Source organism: Brachyhypopomus gauderio, chromosome 9, assembly GCF_052324685.1.
Source record: "Brachyhypopomus gauderio isolate BG-103 chromosome 9, BGAUD_0.2, whole genome shotgun sequence".
NCBI classification, from domain to species: Eukaryota; Metazoa; Chordata; class Actinopteri; order Gymnotiformes; family Hypopomidae; genus Brachyhypopomus; species Brachyhypopomus gauderio.
The window spans coordinates 14,607,623-14,631,506 of NC_135219.1; the positions used below are offsets into that span (position 1 = coordinate 14,607,623).

General features: G+C 40.7%; 1 protein-coding gene across 3 annotated transcripts in view; it reads left to right on the top strand.

Annotated features, from left to right (window-relative positions):
- Positions 1-23,196, top strand: part of LOC143523177 (uncharacterized) — a 39,441-nt gene extending 16,245 nt beyond the window's left edge. For all 3 annotated transcript variants that reach the window (XM_077017447.1, XM_077017448.1, XM_077017446.1), the window contains 16 exons: positions 24-140; positions 493-636; positions 1,964-2,086; positions 2,759-2,868; positions 6,131-6,195; positions 6,469-6,605; positions 7,089-7,286; positions 17,093-17,299; positions 18,110-18,256; positions 18,419-18,603; positions 18,681-18,851; positions 19,106-20,464; positions 20,676-20,717; positions 20,862-20,918; positions 21,035-21,098; positions 22,112-23,196. In XM_077017447.1, the coding sequence (XP_076873562.1) occupies positions 24-140; positions 493-636; positions 1,964-2,086; positions 2,759-2,868; positions 6,131-6,195; positions 6,469-6,605; positions 7,089-7,286; positions 17,093-17,299; positions 18,110-18,256; positions 18,419-18,603; positions 18,681-18,851; positions 19,106-20,464; positions 20,676-20,717; positions 20,862-20,918; positions 21,035-21,098; positions 22,112-22,170 (3,185 nt within the window). In that variant the 3' untranslated portion in view covers positions 22,171-23,196. The remainder of the gene's footprint in view (positions 1-23; positions 141-492; positions 637-1,963; positions 2,087-2,758; positions 2,869-6,130; positions 6,196-6,468; positions 6,606-7,088; positions 7,287-17,092; positions 17,300-18,109; positions 18,257-18,418; positions 18,604-18,680; positions 18,852-19,105; positions 20,465-20,675; positions 20,718-20,861; positions 20,919-21,034; positions 21,099-22,111) is intronic.
- Positions 23,197-23,884: the final 688 nt, after the last annotated feature.

Below are 23,884 nucleotides of genomic sequence, written 5' to 3' on the forward strand. Positions count from 1 at the left end.
ATGTATTGTGTGTCAAATTTCAGGGTTTTCAGAGTCATATGGCAAAGCTTGTGCTCGGTGCTTAGAATTTCATCAGTGTGATGATATCATCAATGGCAATTATACTTATCATCACCCCCCCAAAGGGGCCAAGCCACATCGTATGTATATGCTATACTAATAAAATAAGCAATAAGCACATTATGTTTTTATTATATTAGAATGAAAGTTTCAGGATCATATTTCAGGAAAATACATTGTTTGGTGTTATTCCAACAATAACACCAACTAGAAAGTTTTAACTATCACACAATAGTGCTAATGAAATTTGTAACTCAATAGTAAAAAAAAAACTGATGCAGTTATTCCGCTTGAGAACACCAATAATCCCATAATTAAAATAAGTGTTAAATAAGAAAAAGCAGAGCAGCAATTAGGGAAAGTGAAATATTACTTAATAGGTATGAAAATGGTTTGAATGCAAGATATGTTAAGCAGGTTTTTGTTTGCTAGATCGAACCACAACAACATCCACCACAACCATAGCCTCAACCACTGCAACTACACCAGTGGTTCTCACACATTTTCTATCATTCTCCACCTCAGAAGAAGGGGAAACTCCACGCTCCACCTGTCCTATATCACCCAAGCAAAATGGTAATAAAATACAAATGCAAGCAAGTTTTACATTTTATAATTTGTTGACGGGGGGGTGAATGTAAAGCCTGGTTTATACTTGACGCGTTGCGAGCGGCACGAGGGTCCGCGCAGCGAAAATGACGTAATCGCTGTGGCTCCGCCAGTGCGCGAGGGCCTCGTGCGCTGTCATTCGCGAGGTCGTGCACCTCTCGAATTTTGTAACTTCGTGCGCGCCGCGCCTCAGCGCAATGAACAAAGTCGTGTTTGCAGGGTTCATACACCTTTATAAGGTGGAATTACAGCTCTTGTACGTCACTTTAAAGGTCCAGTTCAATATTTCCCAGCACGATAAACTTAAATAAGTTAAATATTTATACATGCACTCGAAATGATTCTAAATAATTTGCTTTTAATCACATTATTTAATGGTGGTTTATTTTCAAAACGCCCAATCTTAACGTCTTCACGTTTTCTCATGTTTCGTCCTGGAATTACAAGCGTAATACAAGAGAACTGTTCAGTCAGACAGCTATTTGTTGTGAAATGAAGTAGTTACAATTTAGTACAAGTACTTTAGCCTAAATTCCAGCACTTTTCAAACCTGAAACACAAAGCAACATTAAAATGCATCATAAATGTTCATTCCCCTGTTTTTGAGGGGTGTTTCTTTATACTACCACATATCGGGAGTACACTGCATGAGGAAAGTATAAACGCTTCCACCGTTCGCGCGCGGTGGGCGGAGTCACGTGCTACAGTCACGCGCGAAAGTATAAACCAGGCTTTAAAAAGGTTCATTTCTACCAATTGCTTGCACCCCCCACACTTTGAGAAACGCTGAACTACACCAACCCTGACCGTAAATACAAACTCCAACATCCCAACTGCAACCCCAAAATCTCATGGTTATAGGTAAAGTGAGCAAATTAAGTCATTTACATTTTAGAATCAAATTTTATATTTTTTTATATTATAAAAGCATGTGAACACCTAAGTTAAGTTTCCACATTTGTCAATTGTGATTGGTCCTCTACATTTAGCTATCTGTGTAACACACACTAGTGATTACTAGGTCTATTACTACACAATAGTGCTAATGAAATTTGTAACTCAATATTAAAAAAACAAAACTATGCAGTTATTCCGCTTGAGAACACCAAGAATCCCACTAACTCACATTTAATCTATTAACTAAAATAAGTGTTAAATACAAAAAAGCAGAGCAGCAATTAGGGAAAGTGAAAGTTTTAAGTGAAATTTTACTTAATGGTTGTTTTATTAACAGTGAATTGTACATGAAAATGGTTTGAATGCAAGATATGTTAAGCAGGTTTATGTTTGCTAGATCGAACCACAACGACATCCACCACAACCATAGCCTCAACCACTGCAACTACACCAACCCCGACCATAACTACAACCACCAAGATCCCAACTGCAACCCCAACATCTCAAACTATGGTTATAGGTAATGTGAGCAAATTAAGTCATTTACATTTTAGAATCAAATTTTATCATTTATAGTATACAGTATATGGATGAAAAGCATGTGGACACCTAAGTTAAGTTGCCACATTTGTCAATTGTGATTTGTCCTCTACATTTAGCCATCTGTGTAGTTAAAACACACACTAGTGATTACTAGGGGGCTGTGGTGCACACATGCCCAGAGTGGGGGCACCTGTCATGGCCTTGGGCCTGGGAATCAAACCCACAACCCTCTGGTCACAAGACTGGTTCCCTAACCGCAGATCCCAGTAGACAGTGGTACTCAGAGCCGGAGTGGCTAATCGGGAGATTCGGGAGGATTCCCGATGGGCCGGCTCATGTCAATCTCTAGTTTGGGCCGATTGGGAGGGGAAAATAATTTTGGGCCGGATTTGGGCATGAAACTCCCGGGCTGAAAAAGTGTCCCACTCCGGCCCTGGTGGTACTCCAGCCAACACTTGGCATTATGTATAGTGATTGTAGGTTTGTGTATAAAGATCTTAGGCTTGTTTGCAGATACTCAGCCATGGCATACCATTTCAAGAAGCTCCTGACACACTTAAAAATTTAGTGTCCACATTTTTTGGTCATACAGTTGTATATTTATTGTACATAAATAAATATTTATATATTTATGTTTTATTTGTTACAGCTGCCTATAACATTCCTTTGTCCTTGATGATAAATGAACCATTTGACTTTGAACTTACCATTCAAACAAGTGCCAAATACCGACAGTATAAATCAACCTTAGAGAAAACAGTAAGTGTTGCTGTCACGCTACAGCCCCGATCCCCTCCTTTCGGGCATGTGTTAATGTTGTCCATGTCTTAATATGTACGTCCTTGAGTGTGGCTGGGTGTGTGTGTGTGTGTTCACTTGTCTCGTTAGACTAATGTGTTTCACGCGGTGCTTGTTAGGCTATGTGTATATAGTGTGTGTGTTTGTATCGTTTGGTGCTCGTCTTTAATGTGAAACTGTTGTGTGTTGGACTATGGTTCCCGCTGTGAGCGTGTACTGCATTGTTCAAGTGTGATCACCTGTTGTTTCGATACGCTGTGAGCGTGTCCTGTGTCAAGCCTTGTTGATTGCTGTTTCAAACACGCCGTGAGCATATACTCAGTCAAGCCAAATAAACGTAGCCTATTTGTGAATGCACCTTGTCTTTGCATCCTCGACTCCCTCGCACCCGTTAAGGATGCCAGGATTCCGGCCATCGGGTAAGCCGTCAAGCAAGCATGGGACAAAGAAGGGGAGGCACCAACGTGCTCCCTCTCCCAGGTCCCATCGGACGTAGCCTCGGAGAGTGAGGGAGAGCGTATATGCACCTACCTGCAACTACATGCTTGCGAGGCTGAGGAGGAGGGACTGGCAGGCTACTACCGTAGACTTGCGGACAGTGTTGGGAACGTTACTTTTAAAAAGTTATAGTTATAGTTATAGTTACTCACTACTTGTTCAAAAAAGTAACTGAGTTAGTAACTGAGTTACTCTATAATAAAAGTAGCTCGTTACCAGGGAAAGTAACTATTTGCATTACAGTTAAAAAAAAATTATATGGGAACAGGGCTGGACTGGGACAAAAAATCGGCCCTGGCATTTTTGGTTTAGACCAGCCCCTCATAATTAGCGGAACACAACTGACTTGTAAGTTATGTATGTGAGGTACGACGTGAGAAAAAAAATTACTGGTTAAAGTAATTGTATTCAATCTTAGCATTATTATATCACAATCACTTTTATGATTTTATTGAAATAATCTCTATGTATTTTCTGAATGTCTCTGATTAACAGCTCAATTCTAATTCTTCAGGTTAAAGGTGCTCTCTCCTTTAAACAGCTATAACATGTATTTGTACCTGGCTTCAAACAAAGCTGCTTTATGAATTCATGCAACGCAGACATGTCTAAAAAGCATTTGACATCATTTTACTCTTATTCAGTGTGGGCATACCTTTTGCTGATATTACTTTTATATTTTATACACTTACTGTAGTCATGCTTAAATTGCAAAGCTTTTATTTATCATTCATAAGTTTTAAAATCTGTAATTTTACTTGTTTGAGTGCTTTTTAAAACATGTTGAACCACAGCATAGAGGCTACAAATTTAAACAACTATGCAGCCTTTCAACAAATATCTAAAATGCTATGATAGCCTAAAATGGACACTTGCTGCTCATCCAACACTTCTCAGTCTTGACCATTTGCTATTTTATCAGAATAAGGGCGCATGGCTGCCAGATTATGGGAAGTATGCAAATACCAATTAATATTGATACTAATCAATCACCATTGCTCATCATTCTCATGTAATAAAGTCCCTGTGTTATCCTAACATTACTACCTGCTTACGTACTACACTTTCCCCTCAGTCTGTCCCTCGGTTTCTCTTTCACAAGCCTGCATCTCTGGCTGCTGCTCTCCCTGTCTGCTGCTGCTGTCTTCACCTAGAGGACGCGGAGGCTACAGCAGTGAACATGTCTGTGATTTTTACACATTTTGTAGCATCTCTTCAATTTCTTCGTGCGTAACTACTCCGCATCCTCTTCTGTTGCTCCATGCTGCCTCTCCTTTAACAATGCGCTCAACACTAAACGTAACGGGAGTTACAGTGGGGGTGGGGCTGCTTTCGTCCTATATGCTGATTGGTTCAGTCCACTGTCTATATTGCAGATGGGCCAATGGGCCGCCCCTTCTAAATTGTGGGCCGGTCTCTTAGAAATAAAAATTAAAAAAAAAAAACGGCCCGTGAGGACTGTCGGCCCACCGGGCAAATGCCCGGTACGCCAGATTACCAGTCCAGCCCTGTATGCCAATGAATAAGGATTTTTTTGAAAAAGCAGTTTTCACAGTCAGTTGAAATGAGTAGATTATAAAGGTGTTTAACTTTTGATTTTTATTGCACATCAACAGACCAGTGCAGGATAAAATCCTTTAAAATCCCAAATCTTTGAAAAAAAAAGCAAAAGTAAACAGTTACACTATATAAAGTGCATTTACATCTATCAAATTAAATTAAATTCTCTCAACCTGAGACAACTGGTTTGTTCACAACAGAAGTAAACTTAACAATAAAACCTCTATTCTTAATTAAATAAATCAAATACCCAGTCTGGTAGACATTCAGGAACTTCAAGTATTTTCTTAAATAATGTTTATATCGCCACCTTGAAAATGCTAATTTTTCTTCGGCTTGCTCCTGACTCGCCATTTCTGCCTCTTCTCCGTTTGTGTCGTGTCACTGGTGTGCTTCGGCGCGCGTGTGAAAACACTGGCTCTGATTGGCTACTATAAGGCTGCCTTAGCCAATCGCTTACTGACTTGTTAAGTTAAACAGGTGTTACACCGAGAACTGTGACCTATCGAGATCTGTTACTCCTCACTAGCCTGGGCAGCGGTCCGCTCGCATTACTGTTAGTTTATCAATATATAGTAATGCACCGCTTTTAATGACCAGTAACGTCAACGGCATTGTAACGAAAGGAAAAGTAATTAATTATATTATCCCGTTACTGACAAAATGACGCCGTTACCTAACGCCGTTATTTTTAACGGTGTTATTCGCAACACTGCTCGCGGATGAAGCCTGGTCGAACGGTGCCTGTCAGTTGGCGAGGGACTCCTGCCCCCTGGCAAGAGAGGTGCACATAGGCACAGCAAGAGACCTGATGCTCGCCACCGGAGAGGTGGTGTTTGCGCCGCCAGAGGTCGAATTCGGGGAAGAAGTCTCCGAGGAGGAGGAGGAGTATTATCCCTCCGTGTGCTCGGAGAGCACCGTTTACTATAAATGTAGCCTATTTGTGAACGCACCTCGTTTTTGCATCCTCGACTCCCTCGCATCCGTTACAGTTACATGTGTTAATCTCCTGAGCCCTTTCATGCTGCAAGCTTTCAGCTCCTTACTGTAATCATTAGTGTTGATTGTGTCACTATTCTGTTGTAGAAACAATGGGTTTAACTGAAGTTGTTGTGTCATTAAGAAAGAAAATCTCAAAAAGCTTTTTTCTAATTTTTTTCTCCAGATTGATGCTTCTTACAGAATTTTACCTCATTACCAACCAAATTCTGCATGGGTGACTGGGTTCAGGTACTGATATTTCTTGTCAGTAACTGTAATAATAAATTAATAGATACAAATTGCGGCATTCAGATAAATAATGTAATTAATAAAAGAGTAAAAGAAAAAAAAATTCTGGGCATAGAAATAAAGCATTTTGTGTTCTGCTGAAAACATCTGTATTATGAATGGCCCAGTAGCAATTCGGGATACAAAGACTCCTTATCAAAAAGATGAACTTTTGAAAAAGGTTTTGATGATTCTTGGTCAAACACTTGGAATGGTATTCTATGTTTTCGACAGTCCTGGCAGTGTGATTGTGGACTACACTATAACAGTAACAGGTGATAACCCTGATTTGGCATCAGCAAACAACCAACTTATTACCAGTCTTATTAAACAAGGATTTCCAGCAATACAAAATTTACTCACTCAAATAGGTAGGAGCATATTTCATATTTCTATTATCAGTAGTAGTATTGTTGTTGGAACATTATTAGCAACATCAAATGGAAAACTTTGATTCTGTTATTCCTATGATACTTTATGGAAAAGACAAAAAAATGTTTAACAGGAATTGTTTATCAGGAAACAAACAAATTGACAAATTTGATAAATTGAACCTCTCAGTGAAATAAATAATTATAAGAAAAAAGTCCTTATTTAAAAAGTGCCAATAAAATTCACATCCCTGTCTTTAATTGCTGCATTTTTCCTTGCTAACATAACGGCAGTATGTTTTATGTCAATGTGTCGGATTACAATAGCTACATAAACAGGAATCTTAGACCAGTCTTTCATTCAAAACACCATATTGTAGCAGTCACAATCAATAAAATACTAGCCATATTATTAAACATTTTAAATTGTAAATATAAAAAAAAAAAAACTTTTAAAATGTGTATGTTTTGTTTTTAATTCAGTTCCATATGGCATATATGGAACTGGCAGGACAGTATATCCTGGATCAACTGTAACATTATTCTGCACAATCCAGCAAAATAATGGTGGGAAGATTGACTGGGCTCTGAACAGCAACCTTCTGCAAAGCACAACTAACAATATAATCGATATCACTGGACTCAAACTCACTCTGACAAATGTGAATTCTGCTGACAGTGGTAAGTAACATATCCAGAATCAGTTACGTCAGTGCATTTTGTCAGGGCTGGCTCGGCTGCCACTCCCTCTACCACCAGGAGGGGCACCCGAGTCAGTCCCAGACTTGCGGGACGTAATCAGCAATGATCCGTTTCAGCTGTCTGAAGGCTTCTTAAGGAAGCTTTGGGAAACGGATCATTGCTGATTTGTTGTGGTTTCCTATGCGTTCTCAGCTGGTATCCTCATTCTCTGTGGTTACTCTCTCTAGTTACAAGGTGTCACCGCTCTCTCTCTCTCTCTCTCAGTGTTTTTTTTTTTCCTGCTCTCCTTCGAGATATCTCTCCTGCGTCGTTCCCTGACCTCCCTCAAGTTTTCACAAGCCTATTTCTCTTCCTGTCCTTTTGTCTTTATTTTGGGGAAAGTTATTGTTTTGTTGCGGCGCTGGCCAGCTTTTATCTGCACAATTTTTAGTTACGTTTGTTGTTTTTTTCCTTTCTCCCGTCTCCTTACGGTTGAGCTTTTGTTTTTTCTACGTGTGATGTTCCGTTATTAACATAGGGAAACATTGGGGACCTCTAGTGGTCAGAACTTGTTGCAGTAACATTCATTTGAGCCTTCAGTGTTCCCGTAGTTAGTTCAGGTTGTATGAAGAAACTAAACAGTCACAGTTTTTTCTCTGCGTTATACGGCCAGGAAAACATTTGCCTGTGAGTATTATTGTGTTTAGTTGTTGTATAACTTTATACTGAGATTACGTCTGATGTAAACCTTGGTTAAGGAACGAAAATAAGTTATATATTCCTTCAGTTAACTGTAAATGCTAACCGCTAGCATATATATGGATTTTTCCATAGACGTTAGCCTTTAAGCTAACAGTTCTGTTCCCATTAATGTACAGTGTCACACAATTGCACTAAGGAAACGAAGGTAACTAAGATATATTTTGTATGTCTGCTTTATAGTTTTACAGTGAGTCTTGAGTAAAGCTTTTGAAGAGAACTTCAGCATCCAGCTTTTCTTGAGAAACTGTTGTCTATCTGCCGAGCTAGTAGCTTCACACACAAGCAGGGGCAGAATAGTAAAAAGGCAACTCTTCCAACGGTCAACGCACCTCCAACCTATGATTAGAAAACGAACTTAAGCAACCGTCATGTCGCAAAGCAAAGAAGATGTGGATTTTGAGGATCTGGAAACGCGATCACAAGTATCCAGCTGCTCATGAACCAGCAAACTGTCTGTAGCTAGCTCCCTTGCCTTGAGAGCACGAGCTAAAGCTGAAGCTACGCGTGCAGAACTGGCCTTCGCCAAACAGGAGGCAGAGATGTTAAAGCAGCAAGCTATGATTCAAGCTAATTTGCATGAATTGAGAATGGAAAAGGCAGCCGCTCAGGCAGAAGCTGAAATACTAGAGGCAGCTGCTGAAGATTATGATCGAACGGGCCTACCTCGACAAAGAAAAATAATTCTGCCTCAAAACCCAGCCAAACTATATGGTGAAAACACTGCAGCATAGATGTCCGTTCAACAGCCAGGTCTCCAGTCCTACCAGAGTGTAACAGCTGATTCATTAAACTTATTCACAACATCACTCCTTGATGCGAAGCCACCTATAACCTCACTTTCACCAGTGCGCCAGCCTATCATGGACAACGGTGTTCAGAGCTGCAGGAATCAAGGTGATATGCCATCAAGTGATGTCAGTGACCATGAGTTTGTTGAGTTAGCTCCACATCACTTGTCCCAGGAACAAGCCACCTGGACTTCACAACAGCATACTAGCGCTGCACAAAATAAACCATACATCAAAAGGGAATTAAACCACAATATTAACCGTACCAGCAATGAATACAAACCTTCCCAGCCATATCAAACACATTATTTCCCCATGTACAATGCTAGCCCATCCGGTTCAACGGCAACAGCTGACCTAGGGAAGTACTTGATGCGACGTGAATTGATGAGTTCAGGCCTGCTGAAGTTTGATGATAAGCCAGAGAACTACTGGGCCTGGAAAGCATCTTTTCTCAGCTCCACTGAAGATCTAAAGCTCTCTGCTAGAGAGGAACTTGATTTGCTGTGCAAATGGCTTGGGCCATCATCATGCGAGCAGGCTAAAAGAATCAGAGCAGTACACATTCATGATCCATCTTCAGGCCAAAGGATGTTATGGCAGAGACTGGAAGATGTGTATGGCTCACCAGAGGTGATTGAGGACGCCCTCCTCAAAAAGGTTGAAGATTTCCCTAAAATCTCAGTCAAGGATAATCATAAACTAAGGGAACTTGGAGACATTCTCATGGAGCTCGAAGCAGCTAAAGTGGGTGGGCACTTACCTGGCCTCTCATACCTCAACACCTCCCGTGGGGTCAGTCCCATAGTCCAGAAACTCCCACACACCCTTCAAGAAAAGTGGATCACTGTAGGATCACGCTACAAAGAACAACACAGGGTTCCTTACCCACCGTTCTCAGTCTTCGTAAACTTCATCTGTGAACAAGCAAAAACACGCAATGACCCTAGCTTCGCCAGCATAACAGGATCATGGTGCGCAGCCAAAACAGAAAAGAGTAGCTTAACCAGTAACCAGATGAGAACGTCAGTGGTTGTGAGAAGGACTGAAGTCTCAGCTAGCAACAACGACAGGGGTGATGCTGTGACAACCCAACCTGATGATAGTCACGACAAGCAGTGCCCCTTACATAATAAGCCACATCCTCTGAGAAAATGCCGCGGCTTCAGAAACAAAACATTGGATGAAAGGAAAGCATATCTGAAACACATCTGTTTCAGGTGCTGTGCATCATCTACCCACCTGGCCAAGGACTGTGTCAAACTCGTGCAGTGTAAAGAGTGTAACAGTGATAGACATCTCTCAGCACTGCATCCAGGACCTGCCCCATGGAAGGCTGAGGCGCGACAAATTAGTACAGACCATGGCGGGGAGCAGTCACAGGAAGGGGAAGCCACCCTATCAGTGAATCCCAGATGCACAAAAGTATGTGGCAGTGTTAACACCTCAAGGTCATGCTCCAAAATCTGTCTTGTGCTTGTGTATCCGGCAAGGCAGAGAGACAGAGCTATAAAGATCTATGCGGTTCTTGATGAACAGAGCAACAAGTCACTGGGCAGAACAGAGTTCTTTGAGCACTTCGGCATTAAAGGAGAAGGATCAGCATACGCTCTGAAAACATGCTCAGGGTTGTTCAAGACTACAGGACGACGTGACAGCAACTTCATTGTGGAATCGCTGGATGGCAACACAAATCCTGCTGCCTGTCTTGATTGAGTGCGACATGCTGCTAGAAGACAGGTCTGAAATACCATCGCCAGAAGTAGCCAAACACCATCCTCATCTGGAGCATCTGGTGGACAAAATTCTAGCCGTAGATCCAGATGCGTCTATTCTGCTTCTTCTTGGAAGGGACGTGATCCAGGCACACAAGGTTCGCCTAGCGGCTAGACCTTGGATGGGTGATCATCAGAGACGTGTGTCTGGGAAGAACTCACAGAACAACTAGTGTCAGTGCATTCAAAACAAGCGTACTCGCCAGCGGACGCCACTCCTTTCTCAGCCCATGCACTAGTAGTCTAGTTGTGAAGGAGAGGGTAGAGAGCTTGGGCTGGAATGTGTTTCAAAAAACACAGCATGATGACAAGCTTGGCACGTCTATTGAAGATGCGCTTTTCCTCGACCTCATGGACAGAGACGTTTACATGGATGAAGCAAACTGTTGGGTAGCACCCCTGCCCTTCAAACCAAACAGACCGTGTCTACCCAACAACATGCAACATGCCAACAATCGTCTCATGTCCCTGCGCCGCATGCTGGAAAAGAAACAAGGCATGAAGGAACACTTCTTCAAATTCATGCAAGCAATGTTTGACGCAGACCAAGCAGAACCCGCTCCAGCACTGCCATCACAACAAGAACGCTGGTACTTGCCGATCTTTGGTGTCTATCACCCACAGAAAAAAGACCAGATCCGCGTGGTGTTTGACTCCAGCGCCAAGTACGAAGGCCTTTCCCTCAACAATGTTCTTCTCCGGGGGCCTGACATGAACAATACCTTGCTGGGAGTTCTCATGCGCTTTCGCAAAGAGCCCATAGCCGTGACAGCGGATATACAACAGATGTTTTACTGTTTCATTGTCAAAGAAGAACATCGAGATTTTCTGAGATTTTTGTGGTTTAAAGAGAATGACCCAAACAAGCAGATAATTGAGTACCGCATGAAAGTGCATGTCTTTGGAAATTCTCCATCCCCTGCGGTAGCCATATATGGCCTGAGAAAAGCAGCCTTGTTTGGGGAGAAAGAACATGGTGCTGAAGCTAAGCAATTTGTCATGAGGAACTTCCATGTCGATGACGGGCTTTCCTCATTCCCCAGTGAAGGTGAAGCCATCTCTGTCCTGAAAAGTACAAAATAAATGCTAGCAGAGTCAAGCATCAAATTACACAAAATAGCATCCAACAGCCATGTTGTGATGGACGCATTTCCCCCTGAAGAGAGAGCCAAAAACCTAGTGGATTTGGAGTTAACTGTAGACCCCTTGCCACTACAACGGAGTCTAGGACTTACCTGGAACCTGCAGTCTGACACTTTCACCTTTCGCGTATCTAGAGAACAGAAGCCGTTCACTAGAAGGGGAATCTTGTCTACTGTCAACGGACTTTATGATCCCCTGGGATATGTGTCACCTGTAACTATTCAAGGGAAAGCTTTGGTTAGAGAGCTGTCTACCGAAAATGCTGAATGGGATGATCCTCTACCAGCGTTAAAGGAAGAACAGTGGAAACTGTGGACTGACTCACTTTGCAAGCTTGAACAGCTTCAGATACATAGAACCTATGTGCCCATCTCTCTGTGCTCAGCAAGATATAGAGAGATTTGTGTCTTTTCTGATGCATCCACTATGGCCATATCAGCAGTGGCCTACCTCAAAGCAACAGACACAGAGGGAAACGGTCACATTGGATTTCTCATGGGCAAGTCAAAACTGGCCCCGCATCTTCCACATACCATTCCTCGATTGGAACTTTGTGCTGCTGTCTTGGCCACTGAAATGGCAGAGTTGATCATCGATGAGCTGGACATAGACATCCACAAGATCACATACTACACAGACAGTCGGATTGTTTTAGGCTACATCCACGACACAAGCAAAACTAATAATTATAAGAAATGCTCAACATGATGCATTTGCAAAAGAGTTTAAACATTTCCAGAGGTGATGTCCTCCCCAAGTGCAGTCCTCTGAGGAAACTGAACCCCGTTGTGGATGCAGATGGTCTGCTGAGACTCGGAGGGCGCATCTCTTTGGCTGAAATACCCTGGGAAGAGAAACACCCGATCATTGTCCCCAAGAAGCACCACATAGCTACCTTATTGGTAAGGCATTACCATGAACAGGTCGCACACCAAGGCAGGCATCTTACAGAAGGTGCTGTCCGTTCTGCTGGTCTGTGGCTGATTGGAGGCAAAAGACTGGTGTCAAACATCATACGTAAATGTGTGATTTGTAACAAGTTAAGAGGAAGAATGGAAGAACAGAATATGTCAAACCTACCTGCTGAACGACTCAATCCAGGTCCTCCGTTCACAAATGTGGGTGTCGACGTATTTGGCCCCTGGATCATCAGTGCAAGACGAACTCAAGGTGGCATCGCAGAGAATAAACGTTGGGCGGTCATCTTCACCTGCCTTGTTTCGAGAGCTGTGCACATTGAAGTGCTTGAGTCTCTGTCATCCTCGAGCTTTGTAAGTGCACTGAGAAGATTCACAGCTGTCCGTGGTCCTGTTCATCTCTTCCGTTCTGACCGAGGAACAAATTTTGTTGGGGCATGCAAGGAGCTTAAAATAAACTCTGAAGACCCCAAACTAACAACTTATCTTCAAAACCGAGGCAGCACATGGACATTCAACCCTCCCCACTCCTCACACATGGGTGGAGTGTGGGAGCGGATGATAGGTGTCGCTCGTAGAATTCTAGATGCCCTGCTGCTTAAGACAAAAACACCTTCACCTGACTCATGAGGTTCTGGTGACTCATGTCTGAAGTTATGGCCATCATGAATGCCAGACCTCTAGTTCCCATCTCTTCCGATCCAGATATGCCCACTGTTCTGTCACCTGCAATGCTCTTGACACAGAAGATTGATCCAGTGTCGCCACCTCCAGGAGAGTACAACCTCAAAGATCTCTACAGCAAGCAGTGGAAACAGTTCCAGGCTTTGGCTGATGCATTCTGGAAACGCTGGCGTCAAGAGTATCTGACATCACTTCAGCCAAGACAAAAGTGGCATGTGGACAAGCCAAACCTGTCAGAAGGAGATGTTGTGCTTCTAAAAGACACTCAAGTCAAGAGGAACGAGTGGCCTGTCGGAGTGGTGGTGAACGCCATTCCCAGCAAAGACTCCAAAGTCCGCAAAGTGGATATAAGGGTAGTCAGACAGGGTAATCAGAAGGTTTATTCTAGGCCTGTCTCCGAGGTTATTTTACTCATCAAAGGGGAATAGTGTTATAAAGCATTATAACAGGCGGGGAGTGTGATGTTCCGTTATTAACATAGGGAAACATTGGGGACCTCTAGTGGTCAGAACTTGTTGCAGTAACATTCATTTGAGCCTTCAGTGTTCCTGTAGTTAGTTCAGGTTGTATGAAGAAACTAAACAGTCACAGTTTTTTCTCTGCGTTATACAGCCAGGAAAACATTTGCCTGTGAGTATTATTGTGTTTAGTTGTTGTATAACTTTATACTGAGATTACCAGGGTTCCCGCGGGGTCTTAAAAAGTCTTAAAATGTCTGAAATTCAAAACTTTAAATTTAAGGCCTTAAAAGACTTAAACAACAGCCAGATTTTCATCCAAGGTCTTAAATTTAATTTAGTCAGGTCTTAAAATTTTACCTTTAGTTAATTTTAGAAAAGTGTAGTTTAATCGAAACGTCCGGAAGTCAGTTCTGTGTTGTCTGTGTTTGTGCGGGGCTACAGGTGTTGGTACGTGTTAATTAATTAAACTACAAAACCCATAATAACCGCAGGCAGGAAACGGTCCTTGTCACGAAAAGCCTTCACGCAATTTTGTGCCTCATCCCCGCCGTCTTCGCTATCGTCAGTGCCGGGTCCCGCCGGACTCCACCGCAGTATCACTAGTGCTTCGGCTAATGATATTCGGGCTACATTAGGATAGAGTGACGGCAATGTTCCCTGGTTCGAATATCGTGAATAAGTTTTCGTGTGGACTAAACAAATCGCATATATAGCTAGATTTGGCTGGGCAGACTTCATCAAGAGAGAGTTGATACGCTCTTACCGGGCCGTATGTGTTAATGTTCGATGAAAGCTTTAATTCAACCACAAAATCCAAACAGCTGGATCTTCATGTTCGGTTCTGGAGCAATGGATATGTGCAATCGAGGTACATGGGCTCTCATTTCATGGGCCATGAAACAGCGCAGGATCTACCAAAACTTATCAAAGTAAGTGATCCTTACTTATGCTCCACAGTCTTCTTTTCAATGTGTTAACCATTTTATACAATTAGGCTACAATACAAAAACATCTCAGAACCATGTACTGTACATGGCATTGAGTTAGAGAAATGTTTCAATGCATGCTAAATCCCAGCTAGAGGAAATAAAAATATATTTACTGTGTTAAATCATGTAAAATGTGTAAAAAAAAAAAAACAACTATGCCCTGTAGATGGGTTATGTCATGTTTTGAAACATGTTCCACTGTCCCATGCTCTGTTTCATGGATTGCACATGGTTTTATTTACATTGTACTGATGTATTGCCTTTTAGTGGGCATATATACATAGGGTAAAAACAGGTAGTGTGTCCCAACGTTTTCAATGTTAACATTCAAATTCATATTCAGCATGGCTAGACAAAGTAAGTTGGTTTCATCGGGATAATAAATAGAAAAGAAGGTAGGGGGTTAAAAAAGTTTTGTGTGTTTTAAGATACAGATGGCCTGGGGAAAGAAAATTCTGAGCCTTTATTTAATTAGTTAATTTTATAATTTCATTTATTTCAGTAATTTAACCAAAATGTAACATTTTAATAAATTTTATCAGCTGCAGGGTGTGAGGATTTTGGTCAAACCATGCCTTAGACATATTGGAAGATAGGCTGAGTCTACATGTTGTTAAATGTATAATGTGTGTATGATTATTTAATTTGATGGTGTACGTCTATCTTTTTATTTCTTATTTTCCAACAAGGAGGTGGAGGCAGAAAACATGCAAGAGGACACAATTGTCACACACAGACTCATATGTGACTATGTCACAATGCATGGAGGTGTCACAGGTTCCCCTCACCAAGGAACTCTTAGCATCTGTGGGTGCAGCACGGTCAAAATACTGACTCTTTCTGGATCAGGAACGAATCAGGAAAGAAAAGGAATCCCAGAGCCAGAAAAGAAAGCTGACTAAGCATTCTTTAGAGGACTTGAAGAAAAGGAAGAAAAGCTTGGAAGACGTGTCCACCTGTCTTGCTAGAGTGGCAGATTCTCTTGCAGAAGAAGCTGAGGGCAAGGCTGGATCCAAGATGGCTCAGCTCCTTTCCAAGTTAAATGAATGAACGTTTCAATTTATATAGCGCCTTATCTGGATACCCAAGGCGCTTTACAATTGTTATCACAGCTACGTCACAGACAACCAATCACACACCGGCGAGAAGCGGCAGCCAATTGCGCACAGCGTACTCTCTACTGGGATCCACAGCCCCCTGGGGGACTGAATGGGGTGCAGGAAGGGGAGAGAGGACAGACCCTAGTGGCAGAGCACCATCCACCACTGGGCATACAAGCACACACGCATTCATACAACAACTTGGTTTTATTGAACAGAGAGAGACAAAGACACACACTCAGGGAAAGACACAGACTCAGGGAGAATTTGTCTGGGACTGCCAATTTACCTAATCTAATCTAATTTACCTAAATGCTGAGATTGGTACTGAAAAGGAAGAACTCAGATATGTAGGGTGAGGTTGTATGTAGATATGTTAGTGTTGTGTTGGTAAGGTTGCTTGGGTTGAGAATGTTACTATTTTGATTATCTGTTTTAATATTGAATTAATGTATCGCACCTGTAACTAATCCTGTAACTAAATTAATCAAAATAAAATGTTTTAAGAGTATCTGGGATCATTGGATTGTTTGTGGTAATATGTTGTGTTGGTCTTAAATTTCACTGAGAATGGTCTTAAAAGGTCTTAAAAAAGTCTTAAATTTAACTCACTGAAACCTGCAAGAACCCTGATTACGTCTGATGTAAACCTTGGTTAAGGAACAAAAATAAGTTATATATTCCTTCAGTTAACTGTAAATGCTAACCGCTAGCATATATATGGATTTTTCCATAGACATTAGCCTTTAAGCTAACAGTTCTGTTCCCATTAATGTACAGTGTCACACAATTGCACTAAGGAAACTAAGATATATTTTGTATGTCTGCTTTATAGTTTTACAGTGAGTCTTGAGTAAAGCTTTTGAAGAGAACTTCGGCATCCGGCTTTTCTTGAGAAACTGTTGTCTATCTGCCGAGCTAGTAGCTTCACACACAAGCAGGGGCAGAATACTACGCGTTGAGTTTTCCGCGTTAGCTTTGTTTGTTTTACCATGCTCTCATGGCTTTTATTTATTCCTTTTCACGCGTCAAATTTTCCGCGTTTGTTTTGGCTATTTGGTTCAGTGTGATCTCGTTCTTTCGTTGTTTGCACAGGCTGTTGTCATAAAAAAAAAGAGCAGACATTTTTGGGAGTTTGTATTTACATAGTGGAATTCATTTTGCATTTTCTATTTTTACCTTCACAGGTCAATATTCATGCAACAAGACCATTAACTCAATTACCTATGAAGCTTTGATAACAATTACCGTTCTGCCAAACCCCAATCTCCAAACAAATAGTAGCAAATCTGTGAAATGCAGTGATACCACAGTCACGCTGTCATGCTGTGCCGATACAAGCTACACAGTAAATCTGAATGTGGGCAGCAGTGTCTGCGCCCAGTTATCAACAGGTAATACACACACACACACCATTTTATATTTGACTTGGGTATCATGAATTACTGTTTAAAGTTCAGGTTAGGTAAATATTGTGTGGTAGTCTTGTCCCGTGCTCGTCTTTGTAAGTCTTGTTATTGTTATGTGCTGCCGCCAGGCTATTGATTGCAGCTCGTCGTTGTCATAAATAAAACCAGGTTTCATGAACACTCGTCTTCGCATCCTCAACCACTTGCACGTTAGAACTGCATTTAAGAATTGAATCTCAAGGCCAGACTCCTAGTTTACTTTCCCTTACATATCAGTTGTAGAAAAACAAAACATTAACAAAAACAACATTCCGCTAACATTCTGTAATATTGTGTAATATTTTTGTGATGATGGATTGTACAGTAACATCAGATGATTGTTTGTATTGAATTCAATTCAATAGAGGAAGTAAAGAGCTGGGTGGCACACCTCCAGAAAAATAATTAAGCTGCAATAGTTCAAACTTGAAGAGTTTTGATTGCATCTTTTCTCTTTAGTAAACAACTGCCCAGAAGTCTCTATGACAGGACATTCTGGAGGAGGACAGTGATAAAAGCAGTGCCTGTCCAATTCTTTAATTAAAAAGTTGATGTCAGTAGATCTTAGTGTATTCACTGATCTCCTTTATGTTTTCAAGCAGTCATAATTCACATAAGCAGAATGCTTTGATGAGAACGTGTGAATCTGGGAAAGGGGCAGTATTGCAGACAAAATAAAGTGTGAAGCCATGATTTCCCAGTGTGTTTTAAACTCTTTTTAATGAGCTCATTGGTTTCCCCTATATATTTCAACAGGGTCGGGGTGCAGCACCTGCAACTATATTATCAGGAAACAGGACTGTCAGGTCAGTGATAAAGTAATATGGGTCACATGTCAAGCCACTGGATATGATTCACATGTTTATGCGACAAATACATTCTGGATAAATGCAACTAATAAAGGTAAGAAGCATTATGAGGCAAAACCTTTAAAATGCATGCTTAAAGTTTAACAAGTTTATCTTACAGGATGTCTATGCAGTTGCCATGCCATTATTCATTAACATTTTGGTGGAAAAGCCAAATGTTTTGCAGATTCACTGATGTGTGATTTTTCCTCTTTAGAATTCAACTGCTTTGATCAGTACTTTGGAGGAGGATTTTTAAATGACACAAAAGTTGGTGACTGTCCTCAAAACATGGTTGGCAATCGAATAGCTCAGTGTAACTCATCAAGATTGTGGGACACTCTGAACCAGGCAGACAACTGTATCCTGAGAGTTATTCAGGATCTGATATACAAGGCTCAGGTGATATGATTTTATTTCTAATGAAGGGAATTTAAACATAATTTTAGAGTCTATAATGACTTTTTCTTTGTCTGCAGAATTTAGAGGTATCACAAATCCCACAAATCACAGCTCAACTCAGCAATGCTACTATAGTAAACGGTCCTACCATAATAGAGTCTCCAGGAAATGTACTTGGAATTGTTAGTGTACTGAAACAAATTGCTTCTGTGTCACAAGCAGCAGTAATCAATCAACCCATAATGATGGTACATATGTTAATATATTTATTTATTGATTATTTTTATCTAGTTTATTATTATCTTATAATTTAATACATTTCCAGTTTCATTACATTTATAAATATTTCTAGTATTCTTTGGCACAGTTTAAGTAATTAACATACTTAATTAGGATACTTAATAACTAATCAGCCTTTATTACTCAATTAGTGAAGAGTAATAAGTGTTATTTTGTTAAATTACATGACTCATGTATATTAAATTAATATTTCAATTTAAAGAGTTTCCTGCAAATCCTGGATGTCATTGCATCAAAAGATGCAGGGAACACATGGACAACTTTGAACACAGGCAATACAACCAAGAATACCAGCTCTGTACTGCTGAAGTCTATTGAGGATATGGGACAAAAACTCTCAAATGTGAATTTTGGAATAATAACCAACACCATTCAGCTCAAAAGAACTCAAATGTCTGCACCATATTCTGAGTCACTTGCTATAAATTCAACTCTGTTAATAGATATCCCTGAGATTAATATACCAGCATTCTTCACCTTTATAGTTTTCTCAACTCTTAACACTGTCATGCCTGCTCGAAATGCAACCAACAATGACAGCCGTCAAAGTGGGACCAGTATTAATGGAGATGTGGTTGTGGTCAAGGCTGAAAAAACAGTTAACAACATATCCTTTTCATTTTCACTTATAAACAACTCACTGGGAAACCCTCAGTGTGTGTTTTGGAACTTTGATCTCTTGGATGGGATTGGAGCATGGGACTCAACTGGATGTGAACTAAAGTTTGTAGAAACTCAAAGTGAAAAAGTTACATGTGAATGTAATCACATAACCTCTTTTTCAATCCTGAAGACCCCATATTTTGTGGATAATGTTGCTTTGGCCTACATAACTTACATTGGTGTTGGGATTTCAATAGGCAGCTTGGTTTTATGCCTTATTATTGAAACCATTATTTGGAAAGCCATGACAACAAATGACACATCCTACATGCAGCATGTCTCCATAGTCAACATTGCTCTGTCCCTCCTGATTGCGGACATATGCTTCATGATTGGAGCATCCATTGTGAGTCCAGGACAGGAGACACCAGTGGGTCCCTGCAGTGCAGTGACGTTCTTCATCCACTTCTTTTACCTTGCGCTTTTCTTCTGGATGTTGCTGTCAGCACTCTTGCTCCTCTACCGTACCGTCATGGTCTTTTCTGGAATGTCCAGAGCCAAGATGATGGCCATAGCGTTCACTGTGGGCTATGGGGCCCCGTTACTCATAGCTGTCATCACTGTGGCATCAACAGCTGGAAACAAAGGATATGTTGAAGAAATGAACGCATGTTGGCTGAACTGGTATCAAACGAAGGCCCTCCTGGCATTTGTGATTCCAGCTCTGACAATTGTATTTACAAATTTCTTGGTGCTCATCGTGGTCATACATAAGATCGTGAGGAGAGGAATTGGTGCATCCATTCAGCCAGATGAGAAACATGCCTTAGTGGTCATTGCCATATGTGTGGGGATTTTAACCCCTCTCTTTGGTCTGACCTGGGGATTTGGCATTGGGACCATGGTAACCCCTGTTTTGGGAATTTACGTGGTGTTTGCAACCCTTAATTCATTGCAGGTACTAATTTTATTTCATGTGTTTTTCCTGCAATTGGAATGGTGCACACTTAATGTTTTGTGCACACTACAATGCAATTAATCATTGGTATCATAACTTTAAAATATAATAAATGAGCATTTCTTTATGAATTTGTATTATTTTATTATACACAGTGTTAGAAGTCATGCATGATATGTTTAATACATAGTCATCATTTGTCTTTTGAAAGGGCTTCTTCATTTTGGTGTTTGGAACATTACTGGACAGTAAGGTAGGTATTGTCAGTCTTGAAAAAATCTAAAATGAAAAAAAATTTTCAGGCATCTCTGTTGGTTGTATTATTGGGATTTAATACAGATTATTTTTAAAAGCATGTCAACATTGCATTGGGATTTTACATGTTTTGTGGTTGCAGATCCGAGAGGTGCTGAAAGAAAGGTTGTCACGGGTGAACACCTCTAACTGCATATGGGTAAAATCTCTTTTATATCAGGTCACTTCAGGCATGAATGTTCTTGTTATTTTGGATTTATTTATTTACACTTTAACATTATCTACAGATCAAAATCTGATGTGTCTCGATTACAGAGTACTGGGAATAGACCATCATCCTCAAGCAGACACTATGACATTCTGAGGATGTGGTGGAGGAGTATGTACTAGATTTGATGGTCATGTCATTTTTTCATTATAATGTACAATCACACCTTCAACTGTAGATCAGGGTCGAAACTGGATCCTTTGAGGGTTGCAGTGTCCGATATCACCAGTTAAGCTCATGTCTTTTACAGCAGTATTTTAACCAGAAAGTAAATATAGTTACCAAGGATCAGAACTACCTAATCCACATTGCAGCAGATCCAAATTAGTCCCCGTCCCACAGGTTGTGGGCCTATGGGAGAGTGGACCCATGTAACTTGTTCAGGCTGAGCCTGGCCACGCCCCATGGGTAAAACCACCAGGCGCTTGATAATCGGCACCTTTAAATCTGAGACCAAGGTACTTAGTCAGAAAATGGTGGAATGCTGTCTCCAGGTCAAGAGTGAGTTTTGCCTCAAGTGAAGGAGATCAAGTATCTCAGGATCGTGTTCATGAGTAGGAATCACAGTGCAGATCAGTGTGGCATCTGAAGTGTCATGGACTCTGTACCGGACCATTGTGATGAAGAGAGGGTTGAGCCAAAATTTAAAGCTCTCAATTTATTGGTCAATCTACATTCTCCGGGTGCCCGGACTCCCCCTCAGAGAGAGTCTGAGGAGCATGGTCATCCAGGAGAGACTTGGAGTAGAGCCGTTGCTCCTCCACACAGAGAGCAGCCAGCTGAGGTGCTTTGGGCATCTGGTCTAGACAAGGGCATAGGAGGGAGTTGGTATTGTGGTGGGACACATTTACTGAATCAGCCCGCCTCACATTTTTCTGGGGAAAGGAACAGATCCCCCATATCCCCTGTGTGTCCTATGCCAATGACCACTCCACATTTACACTCCTCATGCTCTTCATAAAAGTATATTTAGCTACATTATTCCGTTGTCCAAGTGTATGTGTGTTTAGTTTTTTTATTGCTGGTACTTTGCCAAAATGTGTTTACCAAATATTTACCTAATATGTAAGGTTTTTTTTTTTTTTTTTTTAAGAGCATGCCACTAACATAATTATATTTTGCAGATGGCTACACCATAGCAGAAGGAAACAGTTCACCTGCAACAACCCAGACTAATTTATGAACATTTAAATGAATGCATCTGTTACCCAGTTTGACAGGCAGCGTTATGGCCAGATCAAGTGTAAAATAACTGCAACGTTCGTCATGGACATCACATCACCAGCTTCTTTTACTGTATTTGCTGTTGCGGTCGTTAGGGCGGCACTCCAAAGACCAATTTTGAGATTTGAAATTAAATATCAGTCAATTCAAGACATTTATTGAGTCCTGAATGATTAATTCAAAATTAAATTCTGATAATTATGTTCATTTTAATTATTTTTTTCTTTACCTTCTTGTTGTCTGTATACCATAGTAGGTCATATTATAGGCATACTAATAGACTCTGATCTCAGTTTTAACATTCACATAAAATTAGAAGCTAAGTCAGCATTTTATAATATTGTCATGTGTGAGGAAGGGCAAGATGCGGAGACTAGTATACTCAAAAACTTTATTAGCACAATGAACGCAGTAAACACGCACGAAAAAGATGCGTTTAAATCAGGGTTAAAAGCTTACCTATTTTACTGGTTTTGTAGGTACTTTGGCATAATACCTCAAATGTGGCATTATTTTTTTACTTATTCTTATGTTATTGTATTTTTATTATCTTTGTAAGTAACCCCCATGTTGTATGTTGTTAAGGCCAAATTCATTGTATTTTATTCTGAATGTTTAAATGTAATTTCCTGTCTTAAGTGAAGCACTTTTATTTTGAAAGTTTACCTCCTGTTTAGCGCAGTTCAGAACGTGAAATTTGTTCACTCGCGTGCAAACGTAAGCTAGGTATAGCGAATCTCCAACGTTTCACTTTATAATGGCAGCCCCTCCGAAGAGGCAAAAGGTTGGTTAAACAGCTGATATATATTTTTTAGCATTTGTATGTATATGTTCGTTTTGTATAAATATAAGGCAGCAAGTTAAGCTTGTTATATTTTGTATGTGTTTCAGCTCTTACAGTGATTGAATGGGTATGGTGATAAAAAATGGTTACAGTGATTGCTGAAATTGAGAAGAAGTTAAATAAAACCCATAAAATCCTCAGTAAGTCTCATCCTGGTTCGTGGGGGTATGCTACAATCTTATTTAATTCTTAATGTATTCTTTATCTTAATCTTATTTTAATTTCTATCAATCAACGGTTTTATTATTTAAAACTGTTTTCATTTGATTTCCTTAAAGTATTTATTCAATTAATTCAATTTCTATTTTATTCCTTTAGGTTCTTGTTTTTAATTTTTATTTCAAATTTAATTTAATTATAATAACACACCCCTTCATCAGTACACACACCTGTTCCCTATCCCGTTTGTCTGTCTTTCTCCCTATTTATACCCACAGGTCCCGTGCGTGCTACATTATTCTCATTTATTTGAGAGCCAGAGAGAGAGAGAGATTGTCAGGGCTGGCTTGGCTGCCACTCCCTCTACCACCAGGAGGGGCACCCGAGTCAATCCTAGACTTGCGGGACGTAATCAGCAATGATCCGTTTCAGCTATCTGAAGGCTTCTTAAGGAAGCTTTGGGATACGGATCATTGCTGATTTGTTTTGGTCATGCCTATGCATTCTCAGCTGGTATCTGCATTCTCTGTGGTTACGTTCTCAGGCTACAAGGTGTCTCATCACCGCTTGCGCTCTCTCTCTCTCTCTCTCTCTCTCTCTCTCTCTGTGTTTTTTTTCCCCTGCTCTCCTTCGAGATATCTCTCCTGCGTCGCTCCCTGACCTACCTCAA